At 51.9% G+C, this 18,191-nt stretch overlaps 1 protein-coding gene across 6 annotated transcripts; it reads left to right on the forward strand.

Annotated features, from left to right (window-relative positions):
• The first annotated feature begins 42 nt into the window (after positions 1-42).
• Positions 43-14,009, forward strand: LOC144601083 (uncharacterized). 6 transcript variants are annotated; one of them, XM_078413009.1, is made up of 2 exons: positions 43-142; positions 9,797-14,009. In XM_078413009.1, the coding sequence occupies exon 2, from the start codon at positions 9,919-9,921 to the stop codon at positions 13,609-13,611; it is 3,693 nt and encodes a 1,230-aa protein (XP_078269135.1). In that variant the 5' UTR covers positions 43-142; positions 9,797-9,918; the 3' UTR covers positions 13,612-14,009. The 6 variants fall into 6 exon arrangements, with proteins under 6 accessions (XP_078269135.1, XP_078269138.1, XP_078269132.1 ...); XM_078413012.1 differs by having other exon boundaries at positions 120-142; positions 9,802-14,009; XM_078413006.1 differs by lacking the exon at positions 43-142 and adding an exon at positions 8,109-8,240.
• The last annotated feature ends 4,182 nt before the right edge of the window (positions 14,010-18,191 follow it).

Raw genomic sequence — 18,191 nt, forward strand, 5'->3', positions numbered from 1 at the left:
CGGCAGGGAGGAGCGGGTAGCCGGGCGCGGGGGTCAGTCAGCACCGAGGCGCGGCCTGAGGAGCGCCCCCCCCCCCGGCTGCGGGGACGATCGGTGCGGCTCTCGGGGACACGGTGGGAGCGCATCGAATGCACGGACAGCGGTGAGAGGAAGCGTCCCGACCCGGACCACGACCCGCGCACCTTCCCCACCCACCCATGAGTCTGTAGGAAGGGTCTCGACCCGAAATGTCACCCGCTCCTTCTCTCCAGAGATGCTGCCTGACCCAGGGCCGTCTTTACAGCATTATGGGCCCCGGGCAAAGCAGTGTACTGGGGCCCCTCCTCCTCCTCCCACCCTTCCCGTCGCAGCTGGACACAAAATGCTGGAGGAACTCAGCTGGACAGACATCATCTCTGGATAGAAGGAAAGGTGTGACAGTTTGGGTCGAGACCGTCCTTCAGGCTGAGAGTCAGGGGAGAGGGAGATATGGAGATGAGGAAGTGTAAGGTGTGTGAACGAGGCAAAGGTAATGGAGATCTAGGAAAATGTAGAATGGATCATTGTTAGCTAGGAGTAGGTCACAACAATGCAAACAGAGAGAGGCCCAGAAGCGGTTGGAGCAGCGTCCGGGCGGTAGGTTTAAAAACCCAGCGCGAGGCTTTGTTCACCCAGAGGCCCAGAAGCGGTTGGAAGCGGTTGGAGCAGCGTCCGGGCGGTAGGTTTAAAAACCCAGCGCGGGGCTTTGTTCACCCAGAGGCCCAGTTGGAGCGTTGGCGTAAAAACGTCCCCACACACTTTAAAAGAAGTGTTCTGGAGGAAGCCGCTGATTGGTGGAAGCGGACTAGAGGAAGCAGCTGATTGGGCGTTGTAATTCTGCTTTTTATTCGTACTTTTAGTTAAGGGTTCGGTGAGTTCAGGGTTCAATGAGTTAAGGGTTCGGTGAGTTCAGGGTTCAGTGAGTTAAGGGTTCGGTGAGTTCAGGGTTCAGTGAGTTAAGGGTTCGGTGAGTTCAGGGTTCGGTGAGTTCAGGGTTCAGTGAGTTAAGGGTTCAGTGCTTTTTAGTAAAGGTACAGTTTAAAAAATTAAGAGGGATTTGATTTAATTTGGGGGTAAGACATGTCAGATGAGATCGGCCCCGTGGAATGCTGATCCTGCAACATGTGGGAGATCAGGGATTTTGTCGGTGTCCCTGATGACTACGTGTGCAGGAAGTGTGTCCAGCTGCAGCTCCTGGCAAACCGCATTGAACGGTTGAAGCTGCGGTTGGACTCATTCTGGAGCATCCACGAGGCTGAGAAGGTCGTGGATAGCACGTATAGCGAGTTGGCCACACCACAAGTAAAAGATAAGCGGACAGAAAGGAAACGGGTGGCCACTAGCCAGCGTAGCAGTAGGCGGGTAATGCAGGAGTCCCCTGCGGTCATCTCCCTCCTAAACAGATATGCCATTTTGGATACTGTTGGGGGAGATGCCTCATCAGGGGAAGGCAGCAGCAGCCAAGTTCATGGCAACGTGGGTGGCTCTGCGGCATAAGAGGGGAGGAAAAAGAGTGGAAGGGCTATAGTGATAGGGGATTCAATTGTAAGGGGAATAGATAAGCGTTTCTGCGGCCGCAAACGAGACTCCAGGATGGTATGTTGCCTCCCTGGTGCAAGGGTCAGGGATATCTCTGAGCGGCTGCAGGACATTCTGAAGGGGGAGGGTGAGCAGCCAGTTGTCGTGGTGCACGTTGGCAGCAACGATTTAGGTAAAAAACGGGAGGAGGACCTACAAGGTGAATTTAGAGAGCTAAGAGATAAACTAAAAAGTAGGACCTCAAAGGTAATAATCTCTGGATTACTACCAGTGCCACGTGCTAGTCAGAGTAGGAATAGGAGGATATTTTATATGAATACGTAGCTTGAAAAATGGTGCATGGGGGAGGGATTCAAATTTTTAGGACATTGGAACCAGTTCTGGGAGAGGTGGGACCAGTACAAACAGGACGGTCTGCACCTGAGCTGGAATGGAACCAATGTCCTAGGGGGAGTGTCTGCTAGTGCTGTCGGGGAGGATTTAAACTAATGTGGCAGGGGGATGGGAGCTGGAGCAGAGAGACAGAGGGGTGTAAAATGAGGGTAGAAGCAACAGGTAGCAAGGTGAAAAGTAAAAGTGACAGGCAGACAAATCCAGGGCAAAAATCAAAAAGGGCCACTTTTCAACATAATCGTACAAGGGGTAAGAGAGTTGTAAAAACAAGCCTGAACGCTTTGTGTCTCAATGCAAGGAGTATACGTAATAAGGTGGATGAATTAAATGTGGAGATAGTTATTAATGATTATGATATAGTTGGGATTACGGAGACATGGCTCCAGGGTGACCAAGGCTGGGAGCTCAACATCCAGGGATATTCTATATTCAGGCGGGATAGACAGAAAGGAAAAGGAGGTGGGGTAGCGTTACTGGTTAGAGAGGAGATTAAAGCAGTGGAAAGGAAGGACATTAGCTTGGAGGAAGTGGAATCGATATGGGTAGAGCTACGAAACACTAAGGGGCAGAAAACGTTAGTGGGAGTTGTGTACAGGCCACCTAACAGCAGTAGGATGGAGAGTGACAAAGTCGATACAGAAACAAGTGTTCTGAACTTAAAGAAAGGTAACTTTGAGGGTATGAGGGTATGAGGCGTCAATTGTCCAAGATAGACTGGCGATTGATGCTGAAAGGGTTGACGGTGGACATGCAATGGAAGGCATTTAAAGGTCGCATGGATGAACTACAACAAGTGTTTATCCCAGTTTGGCAAAAGAACAAACCAGGAAAGATAGTGCATCCGTGGCTAACAAGGGAAATCAAGGATAGTATTAAAACAAAAGAAGAAGCATACAGATTAGCCAGAAAAAGTAGCATACCAGAGGACTGGGAGAAATTCAGAGTCCAGCAGAGGAGGACAAATGGCTTAATTAGGAAAGGGAAAATAGATTATGAGGAAAACTGGCAAGGAACATAAAAACAGACTGCAAAAGCTTTTATAGATATGTCAAGAGAAAAAGATTAGTTAAGGCAAATGTAGGTCCCTTGCAGTCGGAAACAGGTGAATTGATCATAGGGAACAAGGAGATGGCAGACCAATTGAACAAATACTTTGGTTCTGTCTTCACTAAGGAAGACATAAACCGTCTGCCGGAAATAGCGGGGGACCGGGGGTCTAAAGAGATGGAGGAACTGAGGGAAATCCAGGTTAGTCGGGAAGTGGTCTTAGGTAAATTAAATGGATTAAAGGCAGATAAATCCCCAGGGCCAGATAGGCTGCATCCCAGAGTGCTTAAGGAAGTAGCCTCAGAAATAGTGGATGCATTAGTGATAATTTTTCAAAACTCTTTAGATTCTGGAGTAGTTCCTGAGGACTGGAGGGTAGCTAATGTAACTCCACTTTTTAAAAAGGGAGGGAGAGAGAAAACGGGGAATTATAGACCAGTTAGCCTAACATCGGTAGTGGGGAAAATGCTAGAGTCAGTTATTAAAGATGTGATTGCATTACATTTGGAAAGTGGTGAAATCATCGGACAAAGTCAGCATGGATTTACCAAAGGCAAATCATGTCTGACGAATCTTATAGAATTTTTCGAGGATGTAACTAGTAGAGTAGATAAGGGAGAACCAGTCGATGTGTTATATCTGGACTTTCAGAAGGCCTTCGACAAGGTCCCACATAGGAGATTGATGTACAAACTAAAAGCACACGGTATTGAGGGTTCAGTGATGAGGTGGATAGAAAATTGGTTGGCGGACAGGAAGCAAAGAGTAGGAATAAACGGGACCTTTTCGGAATGGCAGGCAGTGACTAGTGGGGTACCGCAAGGCTCAGTGCTGGGACCCCAGTTATTTACAGTGTATATTAATGATTTGGACGAGGGAATTGAATGCAACATCTCTAAGTTTGCGGATGACACGAAGCTGGGTGGTAGTGTTAGCTGCGAGGAGGATGCTAGGAGGCTGCAGAGTGACTTGGATAGATTAGGAGAGTGGGCAAATGCATGGCAGATGCAATATAATGTGGATAAATGAGGTTATCCACTTTGGCGGCAAGAACAGGAAAGCAGAGTATTACCTGAATGGTGACCGATTGGGGGAAGGGGAGATGCAACGTGACCTGGGTGTCATGGTGCACCAGTCATTGAAAGCAAGCATGCAGGTGCAGCAGGCAGTGAAGAAAGCGAATGGTATGTTGGCATTCATAGCAAGAGGATTTGAGTTTAGGAGCAGGGAGGTTCTGCTGCAGTTGTACAGGGCCTTGGTGAGACCGCACCTGGAGTATTGTGTGCAGTTTTGGTCTCCTAACCGGAGGAAAGACGTTCTTGCCTTAGAGGGAGTACAGAGAAGGTTCACCAGATTGATCCCTGGGATGGCGGGACTTACATATGAGGAAAGACTAGATAGACTGGGCTTGTACTCGCTGGAATTTAGAAGACTGAGGGAGGATCTTATAGAAACATATAAAATTCTTAAGGGGTTGGAGAGGCTAGATGCGGGAAGATTGTTCCCGATGTTGGGGGAGTCCAGAACCAGGGGTCACAGCTTAAGGATAAGGGGGAAGTCTTTTAGGACCGAGATGAGAAAACATTTCTTCACACAGAGAGTGGTGAGTCTGTGGAATTCTCTGCCACAGAAGGTAGTTGAGGCCAGTTCATTGGCTATATTTAAGAGGGAGTTAGATGTGGCCCTTTTTGCTAAAGGGATCAGGGGGTATGGAGAGAAGGCAGGTACAGGCTACTGAGCTGAATGATCAGCCATGATCATATTGAATGGCGGTGCAGGCTCGAAGGGCCGAATGGCCTACTCCTGCACCTATTTTCTATGTTTCTATGGGGCCCCTATGCTCATGGGCCACCGGGGCAAGTGTTTCGAAAAAAGCACTTAGAGTGTGTCTGGGTGAGAGAGAGAATGGGGGGGTCTGAGAATGGGGACTGGGGAGGGGGACAACAGGGGTCGTTGCGGAGGGGGCTTGGTGGTGGGGAAAGAGGGGTACTGGGAAAAGAGGAGGTCCCCCTTCCCCCCTCAACCCCTTCCTCCCCCTTCCTTCCCACCTCCATCCCCACTCCCTCCTCCCCCTCCCTCCCCACCTCCCTCACCCCTCCCCCCCTAACTCCCCCCTCCATCCCTCCCTCCCCTACTCCCTCCACCCATCCCTCTCCCCCTCCCCCCTCCTTCCACCCTCCCTCCCCCTCCTCCCGGGGAGGTCCCTCTCCCCTCCTCCCTCCCCCTCCCCACCTCCCTCCCTCCCCCTCCCCACCTCCCTCCCTCCCCCTTCCCTCCCTCCCCTCCTCCCGGTTACAATGGAAACCCTACGAGGACGGGCCCAACGGGGAAAGAGGGGTACTGGGAAAAGGGGAGGTCCCCCTGCCTCCCCCTTTCCCCCTCCCCTCCTCCCTCCACACCTCCCTCCCTCCCCCTTTCCTCCCTCCCCTCCTCCCGGTTACAATGGAAACCCTACGAGGACGGGCCCAACGGGGAAAGAGGGGTAATGGGAGAAGGGGAGGTCCCCCTACCCCCTCCCTCCCCCCTCCCCTCCCCCCTCCCTCCCTCTCCCCTCCTCCCTCCACACCTCGCTCCTCCCTCCCTCCCCCTTCCCTCCCTCCCCTCCTCCCGGTTACAATGGAAACCCTACGAGGACGGGCCCAACAGGGAATGAGGGGTACTGGGAAAAGGGGAGGTCTTCCCCCCTACCCCCTCTCCCTCCCCCCCTTCCCCCCTCCCCTCCCCCCCCTCCTCCTCTCCCCTCCCCCCCTACCCTTCCCCCCTCTCTCCCCCTCCACACCTCCCTCCTCCCTCCCTCCCCCTTCCCTGCCCCCCACTCCCCTCCCGGTTACAATGGAAACCCTACGAGGACGGGCCCAACGGGCACACTTGTGCTAGTATACAAATAAAATTGACTTGACTTTTTGATCAAGTCGAGGAGATCTAGTTTGTGTCTTCACGTGATTTTAAAAAAAAAATCAAAATAGGCTTTATTCGAGAAATAAATAAATACAATGCCTGATCTTTACAAAACTCCGTCCGGTGGCTACACGTACATTCAATACTGCTTACACAAATCACACAATTTTTACCCCACACCCTTACCACTCACGATTACAATCAGGCCGACCACAGTCTCAGAGGAACAGGAGAGAAGGAATGACGTTCAGTGCAAGATAAGGTCCGTTTAAAGATAGTCCGAGGGTCCTCTCCCTGTGGCACCCCATGGCATTGCCATCGTCATGTTTATCACCATCAATCCTCTGGGGGTGGGTGACCAGTGAGCAGAATGTGCACTGGACCAGCCAGTGAAACACTGTGTTGCTCACAGTGGGAACCTGGGACTTGTCCAACAGGCGAGGAGAGAAAACCTGGGCCAAATCCCAGGTGAAGGAGTGGAAGAAATGGCCCACTCTAACGAAGAAAGAACGTAGGTGAACTTGATGTTGAGGCTCTCTGTCACAGTGAGACGTCGTATTTCACCGCAGAGACAAAATTAATTACCTTGTCTGATACACTGGTCTTTACCTGTTAATTTATTGTAAACTCTTTTTCCAGGGTAGAACAAGCAGAGTATTGATGTTCGGGAATCTCACACACATTCATTTTATCCAGCACCTGTACGCGTGGGAGGGATTCACTGTGTCAGTTGATCTGACGAGATACCAGTGAGTTCACAGCATTGAGAAATTACTCACCAGCTCTGAGTGTGAGCAGGGATTCACTCAATCTTCACACCTGGTGACCCAGCAGCAAGTTCATGCTGTGGAGAAACCGTTTGCCTGTCTCCATTGTGGGAAGAGATTCGTTGAATCATCTGCGTTACAGGTACACCAGAGAATTCACACCGGGGAGAGGCCATTCACCGGCTCTGAGTGTGAGAAGGGATTCAACCGAGCTTTCCAACTGGTGACCCACTAGCAAGTTCATGCTGTGAAAGAAACATTTCCCTGCCCCGATTGTGGGAAGGGGTAAACTCAGGCAGACAGCCTGGAGAAACACCAGCTTATTCACAACGAAGGAGAGGCCACTCACCTGCACTGTGGGAAGGGATTCACTCATTCATCTGTGTTACAAATACACTGGAGAATTCACACTGGGGAGAGGCCGTTCGTCTGTTCAGAGTGTAGGACAGGATGCAAACAATCTTCTCACTGAACAGACACCAGCTCCCTAGTAGTGCAGGCCGAATGGTGTTAAAAGCACTGGAGAAGTAGTAAAAACATGACTCTCACAATGCTTCCCGGCTTCCCTGATGATTCCAATGGAATGTTCTAGTACTCCCTCTTCCTCTGTTTAGTCCGGGGAGGGTGAGTGGGTGAAACTTGTATCTGGTTCATGAGTCTGACAGTTTCAATATTCGGCAATAGACAATATGTGCAGGAGTAGGCCATTCTGAAAAAATTACTTATAACTTAAGGAACAAATATGATACGTTTTAAAATATTTGGCGCCCTTATTTACAAAAAATGGGTCTATACACATAGAAGAGTTGCTGATATTCTCGTTGGTCCTTTTGGGGGAGAAGTACATATACATAAATAGTTTATTCTGATTGGAACTCCATGGAGCGTGTTCAGAACTTCCATCACCCAGGCAATCTTTCTGTTTTCTTTATCTTTCCTTTCTTTTTCTTATTAAGGATTAATACAAGGGGAGGGATCTGGGAGGGGGGTTGGGAGGGATGACTTGTTTAAAAAAGTTCTGCAAAACTTTTTAAAAAAAATTTAATTTTTTTTTTTTTAAAGGAGTAGGCCATTCAATGTGATCATGGCTTATCATTCTCAATCAGTATCCCGTTCATGCCTTCTCCCCAAACCCCCTGACTCCGCTCTCCTTAAGAGCTCTATCTAGCTCTCTCTTAAATGCATTCAGAGAATTAGCCTCCACTGCCTTCTGAGGCACTTGTAAGTGTAATCATTTCACAAGTGATCGACCAGACTCTCCACATACAAGGACCAAGTGGCTGCTGCCCATTGGGGAGCGGTGATTTCAGGTCATGTCCATGGCGCCCTCTTTACCCAGAAACCTCCGCACCCCAGAACTCGCCCTATGTTGCAGGCGATACCAAGCGCGCAGGCGCGGAGAGCCCCCGGAAGCGATGCGGTCCGCGGACAAAAGACTCCGGAGGATCGGCGGCAGGGAGGAGCGGGGAGCCGGGCGCGGGGGTCAGTCAGCACCGAGGCCCGGCCCCCCGGCTGCGGGGGGGATCGGTGCGGCCCTCGGGGACACGGTGGGAGCGCATTGAATGCACGGACAGAGCGGTGAGAGGAAGCGTCCCGACCCGGACCACGACCCGCGCACCTTCCCCACCCACCCATGAGTCTGTAGGAAGGGTCTCGACCCGAAATGTCACCCGCCCCTTCTCTCCAGAGATGCTGCCTGACCCAGGGCCGTCTTTACAGCATTATGGGCCCCGGGCAAAGCAGTGTACTGGGGCCCCTCCTCCTCCCCCCACCCTCCCCGTCGCCCCCACCGTTACTCTCCCCCACCCCCCTTTCCCTACCAGCCCCCCCTGTCGTGCCGGCGAAAAGCACTTACCGAAAAGCACTTAGGGATGGACTTAGGGTGCTACATTGTGGCGAAAAGCACTTACAGATCGCTGTGAGAAGCACTTAGGTATGGAAAAGCAAAGCACTTAGGGAGCTAATTGTTGCGAAACAGATCGCTGTGAGAAGCACTTAGGGATGGAAAATGTTGCGGAAAAAAACACTTATTGAACCTACATTTTTAAAGTAGTATTTATTTATTGCAAGTCTCTTAACATACACAGATCAACAAGGGGCCCCTATGCTCGTGGGGCCCCGGGCAAGTGCCCATCAGGCCCATGCGTTAAGACGGCCCTGTCTGATGGGTCTCTACCTGTGACGTTCAATGATATTGCCGTTGTCATGTTCACCACTGACAATCCACACTGGGACAGGGCCACCAAGGACCAGAATGTCCACTAGACCAGCCACAGATACACCGTGTTGCTCATTGTGGGGACATGGGACTTGCCCAACAGGTGAGGAGTGAAAACCTGGGCCAAATCACGGATGGAGGAGTGGCTGAAATGGACCGCTGTGGTGCAGACAGAAAGAAATTTGGCAGCTGGACACAAAATGCTGGAGGAACTCAGCTGGACAGACATCATCTCTGGATAGAAGGAAAGGTGTGACAGTTTGGGTCGAGACCGTCCTTCAGGCTGAGAGTCAGGGGAGAGGGAGATATGGAGATGAGGAAGTGTAAGGTGTGTGAACGAGGCAAAGGTAATGGAGATCTAGGAAAATGTAGAATAGATCATTGTTAGCTAGGAGTAGGTCACAACAAAGCAAACAGATAAAATGTAATCGGGGACAGTCAGACTGGTCAGAGAACAGGGAAGGGGGCGGGTTGTTGAAAGAGGGAAAAGCAAGGGTGACTTGAAGATAAAGAAGTCAATATTCATAATGGCAAAAGTCAGCCAATTTGCTGTTGAGCACCTTACTTTCAGGCTCACTGTCACAGTGTGATGTCACAGTTCACCTCAGATATAGAAGTTGTCTGAAACACTGATCTTTACCTGTTAATCGTTTACCTGTCCGGGGTATGACTGCGGATGGTCATACAGCCCTGAAGTGAACAAAGAGAAAGATGATTGAACCTTATTACTTTCCATCTCAGTGAGGAATATGGAATCTGCTATGGTGGATGTTTATGTTAAATTTTATGTGCATGCAGTCTTGTTGCTTTTCACTTAGTATGGCTGTATGGTAACTCAAATATCACTGTACCTTAATTGGTACATGTGATAATAAATTGATCTTGAAATCTAATTTACTCTAAACTCTTTTTCCAGGGTAGAAGAAGCAGAGGATTGATGTCCAGGAATCTCAAACTCATTCATTTCACCGGCACCTGAATGCGTGGGAGGGATTCGCTGTGTCAGTTGATCCGACCAGAGGCCAGAGAGTTCACAGCATGGAGAAATTACTCGCCGGCTCTGAGTGTGAGCACGGATTACAACAATCTTCCCACCTCGTGACCCAACGGCAAGTTCACACCGTGGAGAAGCCATTTACCTGCCCCGATTGTGGGAAGGGATTCCCTGAAGCGGACAGCCTGAGGAGGCACCAACAAATCCACACTGGGGAGAGGCCGTTTGTCTGCTCCGTGTGTGGAAAGGGATTCCCTCGTTCATTTTCGTTGTTGATGCACCAGCGAATTCACACCGGCGAGAGGCCGTTCATCTGCTCTGAGTGTGGGAAGGGGTTCAAACAAGCCTGCCACCTGGTGGTCCACTGGCATGTTCACGCTGTGAAGAAACCATTTCCCTGTCCGGCTTGCGGGAAGGGATTCACTCAGGCAGTCAACCTGGAGCGGCACCAGCTTATTCACACCAAGGAGAGGCCACACACCTGCACTGAATGTGGGAAGGGTTTTTTAAATTTGTCTGCGTTGCAGATCCACCGGAGAACTCACACCGGCGAGAGGCCCTTCGTCTGCTCCGAGTGTGGGAAGGGATTCAGCCAATCTTCTCACCTGAAGGGACACCACCGGCAAGTTCACGCTGTGGAGAAACCGTTTGCCTGTCCCGATTGTGGGAAGGGATTCTCTCGAGCGACCCAGCTGACGTGGCACCAGCAGATTCACACCGGCCAGAGGCCGTTCGCCTGCCTCGAGTGCGGAAAGGGGTTCATTGAATCGTCTCAGTTGCTGATCCACCAGAGAATTCACACGGGGGAGAAGCCGTTCGTCTGCTCTGAGTGCGGGAAGAGATTCATTGAATCAGCTGCGTTAGAGATACACCAGAGAATTCACACCGGAGAGAGGCCACACACCTGCGCTGAGTGTGGGAAGGGGTTCAACCAAGCTTCCCACCTAGTGACCCACCAGCAGGTTCACGCTGTGGACAAACCACTTGCCTGTCCCGATTGTGGGAAGGGATTCCCTGAAGCGGAGAGCCTGAGGAGGCACCAACAAATCCACACTGGGGAGAGGCCGTTTGTCTGCTCCGTGTGTGGAAAGGGATTCGCTCGTTCATTTTCGTTGTTGATGCACCAGCGAATTCACACCGGCCAGAGGCCGTTCATCTGCTCTGAGTGTGGGAAGGGGTTCAACCAAGCCTCCCACCTGGTGGTCCACCGGCAAGTTCACGCTGTGAAGAAACCATTTCCCTGTCCGGCTTGCGGGAAGGGATTCACTCAGGCAGTCAACCTGGAGAGGCATCAGCTTATTCACACCAAGGAGAGGCCACACACCTGCGCTGAATGTGGGAAGGTTTTTTTTCATTCGTCTGAGTTGCAGATCCACCGGAGAACTCACACCGGGGAGAGGCCCTTCATCTGCTCTGAGTGCGGGAAGGGATTTACTAGTTTCTCTGTCATGACAACACACCAGAGAGTTCACACTGGGGAGAGGCCATTCACCTGTAGTGAGTGTGGGAAGGGATTCGCTCATTCATCGACGTTGGCAAGACACCAGAGTATTCACACCAGGCAGATGCCGTACAGCTGCTCTGAGTGTGCGAAGGGCTTTGCTCACTTTGATCAGCTGAGAATCCACCAGCGCGTGCACACTGGAGAGAAACCGTTTGCCTGTCCCGATTGTGGCAAGAGATTCACTCAAGCGGGCAGTCTGAAGAAGCACCAGCGAATTCACACCCGAGAGAGGCCGTTCATCTGCTCTGAGTGTGGGAAGGGATTCAACCAAGCTTCCCACCTAGTGACCCACCAGCAACTTCACGCTGTGGACAAACCACTTGCCTGCCCCGATTGTGGGAAGGGATTCCCTGAAGCGGACAGCCTGAGGAGGCACCAACAAATCCACACTGGGGAGAGGCCGTTTGTCTGCTCCGTGTGTGGAAAGGGATTCGCTCGTTCATTTACGTTGTTGAGGCACCAGCGAATTCACACCGGCGAGAGGCCGTTCATCTGCTCTGAGTGTGGGAAGGGGTTCAAACAAGCCTGCACCCTGGTGGTCCACCGGCAAGTTCACGCTGTGAAGAAACCATTTCCCTGTCCGGCTTGCGGGAAGGGATTCACTCAGGCAGTCAACCTGGAGAGGCACCAGCTTATTCACACCAAGGAGAGGCCACTCACCTGTGCTGAATGTGGGAAGGGTTTTTTTAAATCGTCTGAGTTGCAGATCCACCGAAGAACTCACACCGGGGAGAGGCCCTTCGTCTGCTCCGAGTGTGGGAAGGGATTCAGCCAATCTTCTCACCTGAAGGTACACCACCGGCAAGTTCACGCTGGGGAGAAACCGTTTGCCTGTCCCGATTGTGGGAAGGAATTCTCTCGAGGGACCCAGCTGACGTGGCACCAGCTGATTCACACCGGCCAGAGGCCGTTCGCCTGCCTCGAGTGCGGAAAGGAGTTCATTGGATCGTCTCAGTTGCTGATCCACCAGAGAATTCACACGGGGGAGAAGCCGTTCGTCTGCTCTGGGTGCGGGAAGAGATTCATTGAATCAGCTGCATTAGAGATACACCAGAGAATTCACACCGGAGAGAGGCCACACACCTGTGCTGAATGTGGGAAGGGTTTTTTTTATTCGTCTCAGTTGCTGATCCACCAGAGAATTCACACGGTGGAGAAGCCGTTCGTCTGCTTTGAGTGCGGGAAGAGATTCATTGAATCAGCTGCGTTAGAGATACACCAGAGAATTCACACCGGAGAGAGGCCACACACCTGTGCTGAATGTGGGAAGGGTTTTTTTTATTCGTCTCAGTTGCAGATCCACCAGAGAATTCACACCGGAGAGAGGCCACACACCTGCGCTGAGTGCGGGAAGAGATTTACTCGTTTGTCTGACATGACAATACACCAGAGAGTTCACACTGGTGAGAGGCCGTTCACTTGTAGTGAGTGTGGGAAGGGATTCGCTCATTCATCGTCGATGGCAAGACACCAGAGTATTCACACCGGGCAGAAGCCACACACCTGCGCTGAATGTGGGGGAGGTTTTTTTCATTCGTCTGAGTTGCAGATCCACCAGAGAACTCACACCGGGGAGAGGCCCTTCGTCTGCTCCGAGTGTGGGAAGGCATTTATTAGTTTGTCTGTCATGACAACACACCAGAGAGTTCACACTGGGGAGAGGCCATTCACCTGTAGTGAGTGTGGGAAGGGATTCGCTCAGTCATCGACGTTGGTAAGACACCAGAGTATTCACACCGGGCAGAAGCCGTACAGCTGCTCTGAGTGTGCGAAGGGCTTTGCTCACTTTGATCAGCTGAGAATCCACCAGCGCGTGCACACTGGAGAGAAACCGTTTGCCTGTCCCGATTGTGGCAAGAGATTCACTCGAGTGGGCATTCTGAAGAAGCACCGGCAAATTCACACCGAGGAGAGGCCGTTAACCGGTTCTGGGTGTGTGGAGGGGCTCAGCGAGCCGCGCACGGCAGAAGGGATCGTGGTGAGGCGGGGGCGCGTCCCGCAGAGACGGAAACCCGCCTGGGCAGGGAGCTCGCGCCGGGCGCCGCACAGCCGCACTGCAGCAGACCCGGTCACAGATGCAGAGCCGGTCAAGTCCGGACCCCGTTGCCGGTCGCCACGAACAAAGACGGGCGCGGCAGCCAGAGAGACCACCCAGGACGAGCACGGCTGCCAAAGAGACCACCTGTCGTTGGAGTCTGCAGTTACCACTGCTGTTCATCACACCCAGGACTGAGCCCATATTCTCAATTAGTTTGGTTTAGTTTTTAGTTTAGAGAAACAGTGCAGAAACAGGCCCTTTTTGACCCACCTGGTCGCTGTAAGGCAGCAACTCTGCCACTACGCACAAGGATTGTATTATAGTTATTTAAAAATTCAGTGTCTTAGATAATTTGGTACATTTGTATTGTGGTGGGTGCGTTACCACGGTTTTGATTTGTAAGTATTATTTTGTATCGTAGTCGAATAGATTATTTTTGATTTTTTAAACCTGGTCACTGGCCACTGTTGGAGTTTGTTTTGTTGTTGTGAGTATCTATAGTATCATTTTACTGTTTGGAACTTCATGTCTTGGATATGTGACAAATAAATTAGGTCTGTTGTGAACCCTGTGTATCTCTTGCATGCAATGTATATTTGGCCACCTGGGATGACTCCAATAAAATGATCTTGTATTTCCTCTCCTCTGTGCGCTCCGGGAAGGGAGGGGGGGATGACACCTGTCAATGCTGCACGAGTTCAAATATTCGGCACTTGTAAGTGTAGTGATTTCCACTAAGGAAGACATAAACCGTCTGCCGGAAATAGCGGGGGACCGGGGGTCTAATGAGATGGAGGAACTGAGGGAAATCCAGGTTAGTCGGGAAGTGGTGTTAGGTAAATTAAATGGATTAAGGAAGTAGCCTCAGAGTGCTTAAGGAAGTAGCCTCAGAAATAGTGGATGCATTAGTGATAATTTTTCAAAACTCCTTAGATTCTGGAGTAGTTCCTGAGGACTGGAGGGTAGCTAATGTAACCCCACTTTTCAAAAAGGGAGGGAGAGAGAAAACGGGGAATTATAGACCAGTTAGCCTAACATCGGTAGTGGGGAAAATGCTAGAGTCAGTTATTAAAGATGTGATTGCATTACATTTGGAAAGTGGTGAAATCATCGGACAAAGTCAGCATGGATTTACAAAAGGTGGCAAGAACAGGAAAGCAGAGTATTACCTGAATGGTGAACGATTAGGAGAAGGGGAGATGCAACGTGACCTGGGTGTCATGGTGCACCAGTCATTGAAAGCAAGCGTGCAGGTGCAGCAGGCAGTGAAGAAAGCGAATGGTATGTTGGCATTCATAGCAAGAGGATTTGAGTTTAGGAGCAGGGAGGTTCTACTGTAGTTGTACAGGGCCTTGGTGAGACCGCACCTGGAGTATTGTGTGCAGTTTTGGTCTCCTAATCTGAGGAAAGACGTTCTTGCCTTAGAGGGAGTACAGAGAAGGTTCACTAGATTGATCCCTGGGATGGCGGGACTTTCATATGAAGAAAGACTGGATAGACTAGGCTTGTACTTGCTGGAATTTAGAAGACTGAGGGGGGATCTTATAGAAACATATAAAATTCTTAAGGGGTTAGAGAGGCAAGATGCGGGAAGATTGTTCCCGATGTTGGGGGAGTCCAGAACCAGGGGTCACAGCTTAAGGATAAGGGGGAAGTCTTTTAGGACCGAGATGAGCAAACATTTCTTCACACAGAGAGTGGTGAGTCTGTGGAATTCTCTGCCACAGAAGGTAGTTGAGGCCAGTTCCTTGGCTATATTTAAGAGGGAGTTAGATGTGGCCCTTTTTACTAAAGGGATCAGGGGGTATGGAGAGAAGGCAGGTACAGGTTACTGAGCTGGATGATCAGCCATGATCATATTGAATGGTGGTGCAGGCTCGAAGGGCCGAATGGCCTACTCCTGCACCTATTTTCTATGTTTCTACGATCAGAGAGGTCGTTGTGTTAAATCGACTGCAGACTCTCCACCCAAAAGGACAAAGTGGATCTTATCCATTGGGGAACGCTGAGCCGGTGATTTCAGGTCATGTCCATGGCGCTCTCTTTACCCAGAAACCTTCGCGACCCAGAATTCGCCCTATGTTGCAGGCGATACCTAGAGCGCAGGATGTGGTGAGGTCAAGGCGCGCATGCGGTCCGCGGACTAAAGACTCCGGAGGATCGGCGGCAGGTAGGAGCGGGGAGCCGGCCCTCGGGGACACGGTGGCCCGCCACCTGGGGACGGTGCGGCCGTGGGTAACACACCGGAGAGTTACTTCCGATCCGCAGAGCGCGTTTGGAAGCGCAAACATGGATTCCCTGCCCCCTAGATAGTCTGGTCAGTAGACACAGGGAACTGCGGATGCGGCTTCACAAAAAAAGGCACAAAGCGCTGGAGTAACGCAGCCGGTCAGAAAAAAAGGGTCATGACTCGAAAGATCCCCGCACGTTAACACGACCCGACACACAGTTTGTGTACATTTGCACCAAGTCAATTAACCTGCACACCTGTACGTCTTTGGTGTGTGGGAAGAAACCCTCAGTGGGGGTGCAATCCGAGTCTCCGGCGCTGAATGCGGTGTAAGGTAGCAACTCTACCGCTGGAAGGCAGTAGCTCTACCGGGATTTGATATAATAAATATAATACAAAGGAAGCACAGATGCAAGTTTATTCCAAAGATCGACGCAACTCAGTGGGTCGGGGAGCATGTTTCGGGTTGGGACTGATTCTGATGGGGGGAGGGTGCCGGTCCTTCCCCCTCTCCCTCCGTTCAGTGTAGGTGCTGGCAGCATGTGGACGCATGCGCATCGATTGCACCTTGATGGATAGACCTGTTTCTAGTTAGGTGGGGGGTTGTGGGTAAAAAGGCGGCCATGGGAACACACGAGCGCTTTGCTGCTGAACCGCTGGACGTATTTGGAAACACAAGCAGGGGTTCCTGCCCACCAAGGAGTCTGATCAGTAGATGCAAGAAACTACGGGTGCTGGTTTACAAAAATATTCACATCGTGTTATCGTAAAGCATCAGATCTGAAGGGCCCTGAATCAAAGTATCACCTATCCACGTTCCTGAGGGATGCTGCCTGACCCACTGAGGTATACGGGAGGAGTTGGCTGCGCCTAACGGCTGCGGCTCTCTGGCAGTCTGTTGTCTTTTTTTTTTTTTTTTTTGTTTGTGTCGGTGTTGGGATGGTTTTTGTTTCTGTTTTTGGCTGTGTATGTGTGGTGGGGGTGTGGGGTGGGGTGGGGGGGTGTGGGGTGGGGTGGGGGGGGTGGGGCGGGGGGAAACCTTTATTTTATTAGGTCTCTTCCCCGGGGCGCGGCTCGGCTGCGGGCCTTAACATTGCCGGCGCAGCTCGGCTGCGGGACGTTTCAGTGCCCGGTGCGGCTCGGCTGCGGGCCTTAACATTGCCGGCGCAGCTCGGCTGCGGGACGTTTCAGTGCCCGGTGCGGCTCGGCTGCGGGCCTTAACATTGCCGGCGCAGCTCGGCTGCGGGACGTTTCAGTGCCCGGTGCGGCTCGGCTGCGGGCCTTAACATTGCCGGCGCAGCTCGGCCGCGGGACGTTTCAGTGCCCGGTGCGGCTCGGCCGCTGGACTTAACATCGCCCGGTGCGGCCGCGGGACGTTTCAGTGCCCGGTGCGGCTCGGCCGCGGGACGTTTCAGTGTCCGGTGCGGCTCGGCCGCTGGACTTAACATCGCCCGGTGCGGCCGCGGGACGTTTCAGTGCCCGGTGCGGCTCGGCCGCGGGACGTTTCAGTGCCCGGTGCGGCTCGGCCGCTGGACTTAACATCGCCCGGTGTGGCCGCGGGACGTTTCAGTGCCCGGTGTGGCCGCGGGACGTTTCAGTGCCCGGTGCGGCTCGGCCGCGGGACGTTTCAATGCCCGGTGCGGCTTGGCCGCTGGACTTAACATCGCCCGGTGTGGCCGCGGGACGTTTCAGTGCCCGGCGCGGCTTGGCCGCTGGACTTAACATCGTCAGCGCTGTTCGGCCGCGGGACGTTTCAGTGCCCGGTGCGGCTCGGCCGTTGGACTTAACATCGCCCGGTGTGGCCGCGGGACGTTTCGGTGCCCGGGGCGGCTCGGCCGGGGGGGCCTTCCATCCCCTTGCGGGGGCTGTGCGTGTCGTTTGCCTCGGTAGGGGTCGAGCTGCCTGTCCGTGGGTGCGGGGGGAAGAGAGGGGAAGTTTTGTTGCCTCCATCACAGTGAGGGGGTGTTTGGAGTCACTGTGATGGATGTTTGTGTTGGGGTCGGGTGTCCTGTGTTCTTTTCTTTTTGCTGTATTTTGTGACTGCTGAAATTTCGCTCGGGTGTGCCGAGTGACAATAAAGTGTTGTTATGTTATGTTATGTTATGTTGTTATGTTATGTTATGTTATATCAGCACTTGGCCAGTTTACTTTCAGCCTCGCTGTCACGGTTTGACGTCTTAGTTCATCATGGAGACTCATGTTGTTGACCTCCCCGTGGTGAGCCCTGTCAACTGTACCTCAGTCAGGCGAACGACAACAAACACAGCAGAAGCACAAGCAGCTTCATAACTTCTGCTGCCTCAAACGCAATAAGAAGAGGAAGATGGAGACTAAAATCACCTCATCTGAAACACTGATCTTTACCTGTAATCTTTTTTTTTGCAGGATAGAACAAGCAGAGAATTGATGTTCGGGAATCTCAAACTCCTTCAGTTAACCAGCACCTGAAGGTGTGGGAGGGATTCACTGTGTCAACTGAGCCGACGAGGCTCCATAAATTCCGCAGCATGGAGACATTATTCATTAGCTCTGAGAGTGAGCTGGG

This window comes from Rhinoraja longicauda, chromosome 16 (assembly GCF_053455715.1).
Source record: "Rhinoraja longicauda isolate Sanriku21f chromosome 16, sRhiLon1.1, whole genome shotgun sequence".
In the NCBI taxonomy this organism is placed as follows: Eukaryota; Metazoa; Chordata; class Chondrichthyes; order Rajiformes; family Arhynchobatidae; genus Rhinoraja; species Rhinoraja longicauda.

Coding starts and splice junctions, on each gene's coding strand:
- LOC144601083 (XM_078413009.1), top strand. CDS start 9,919: ATGGAGAAATTACTCGCCGGCTCTGAGTGTGAGCACGGATTACAACAA.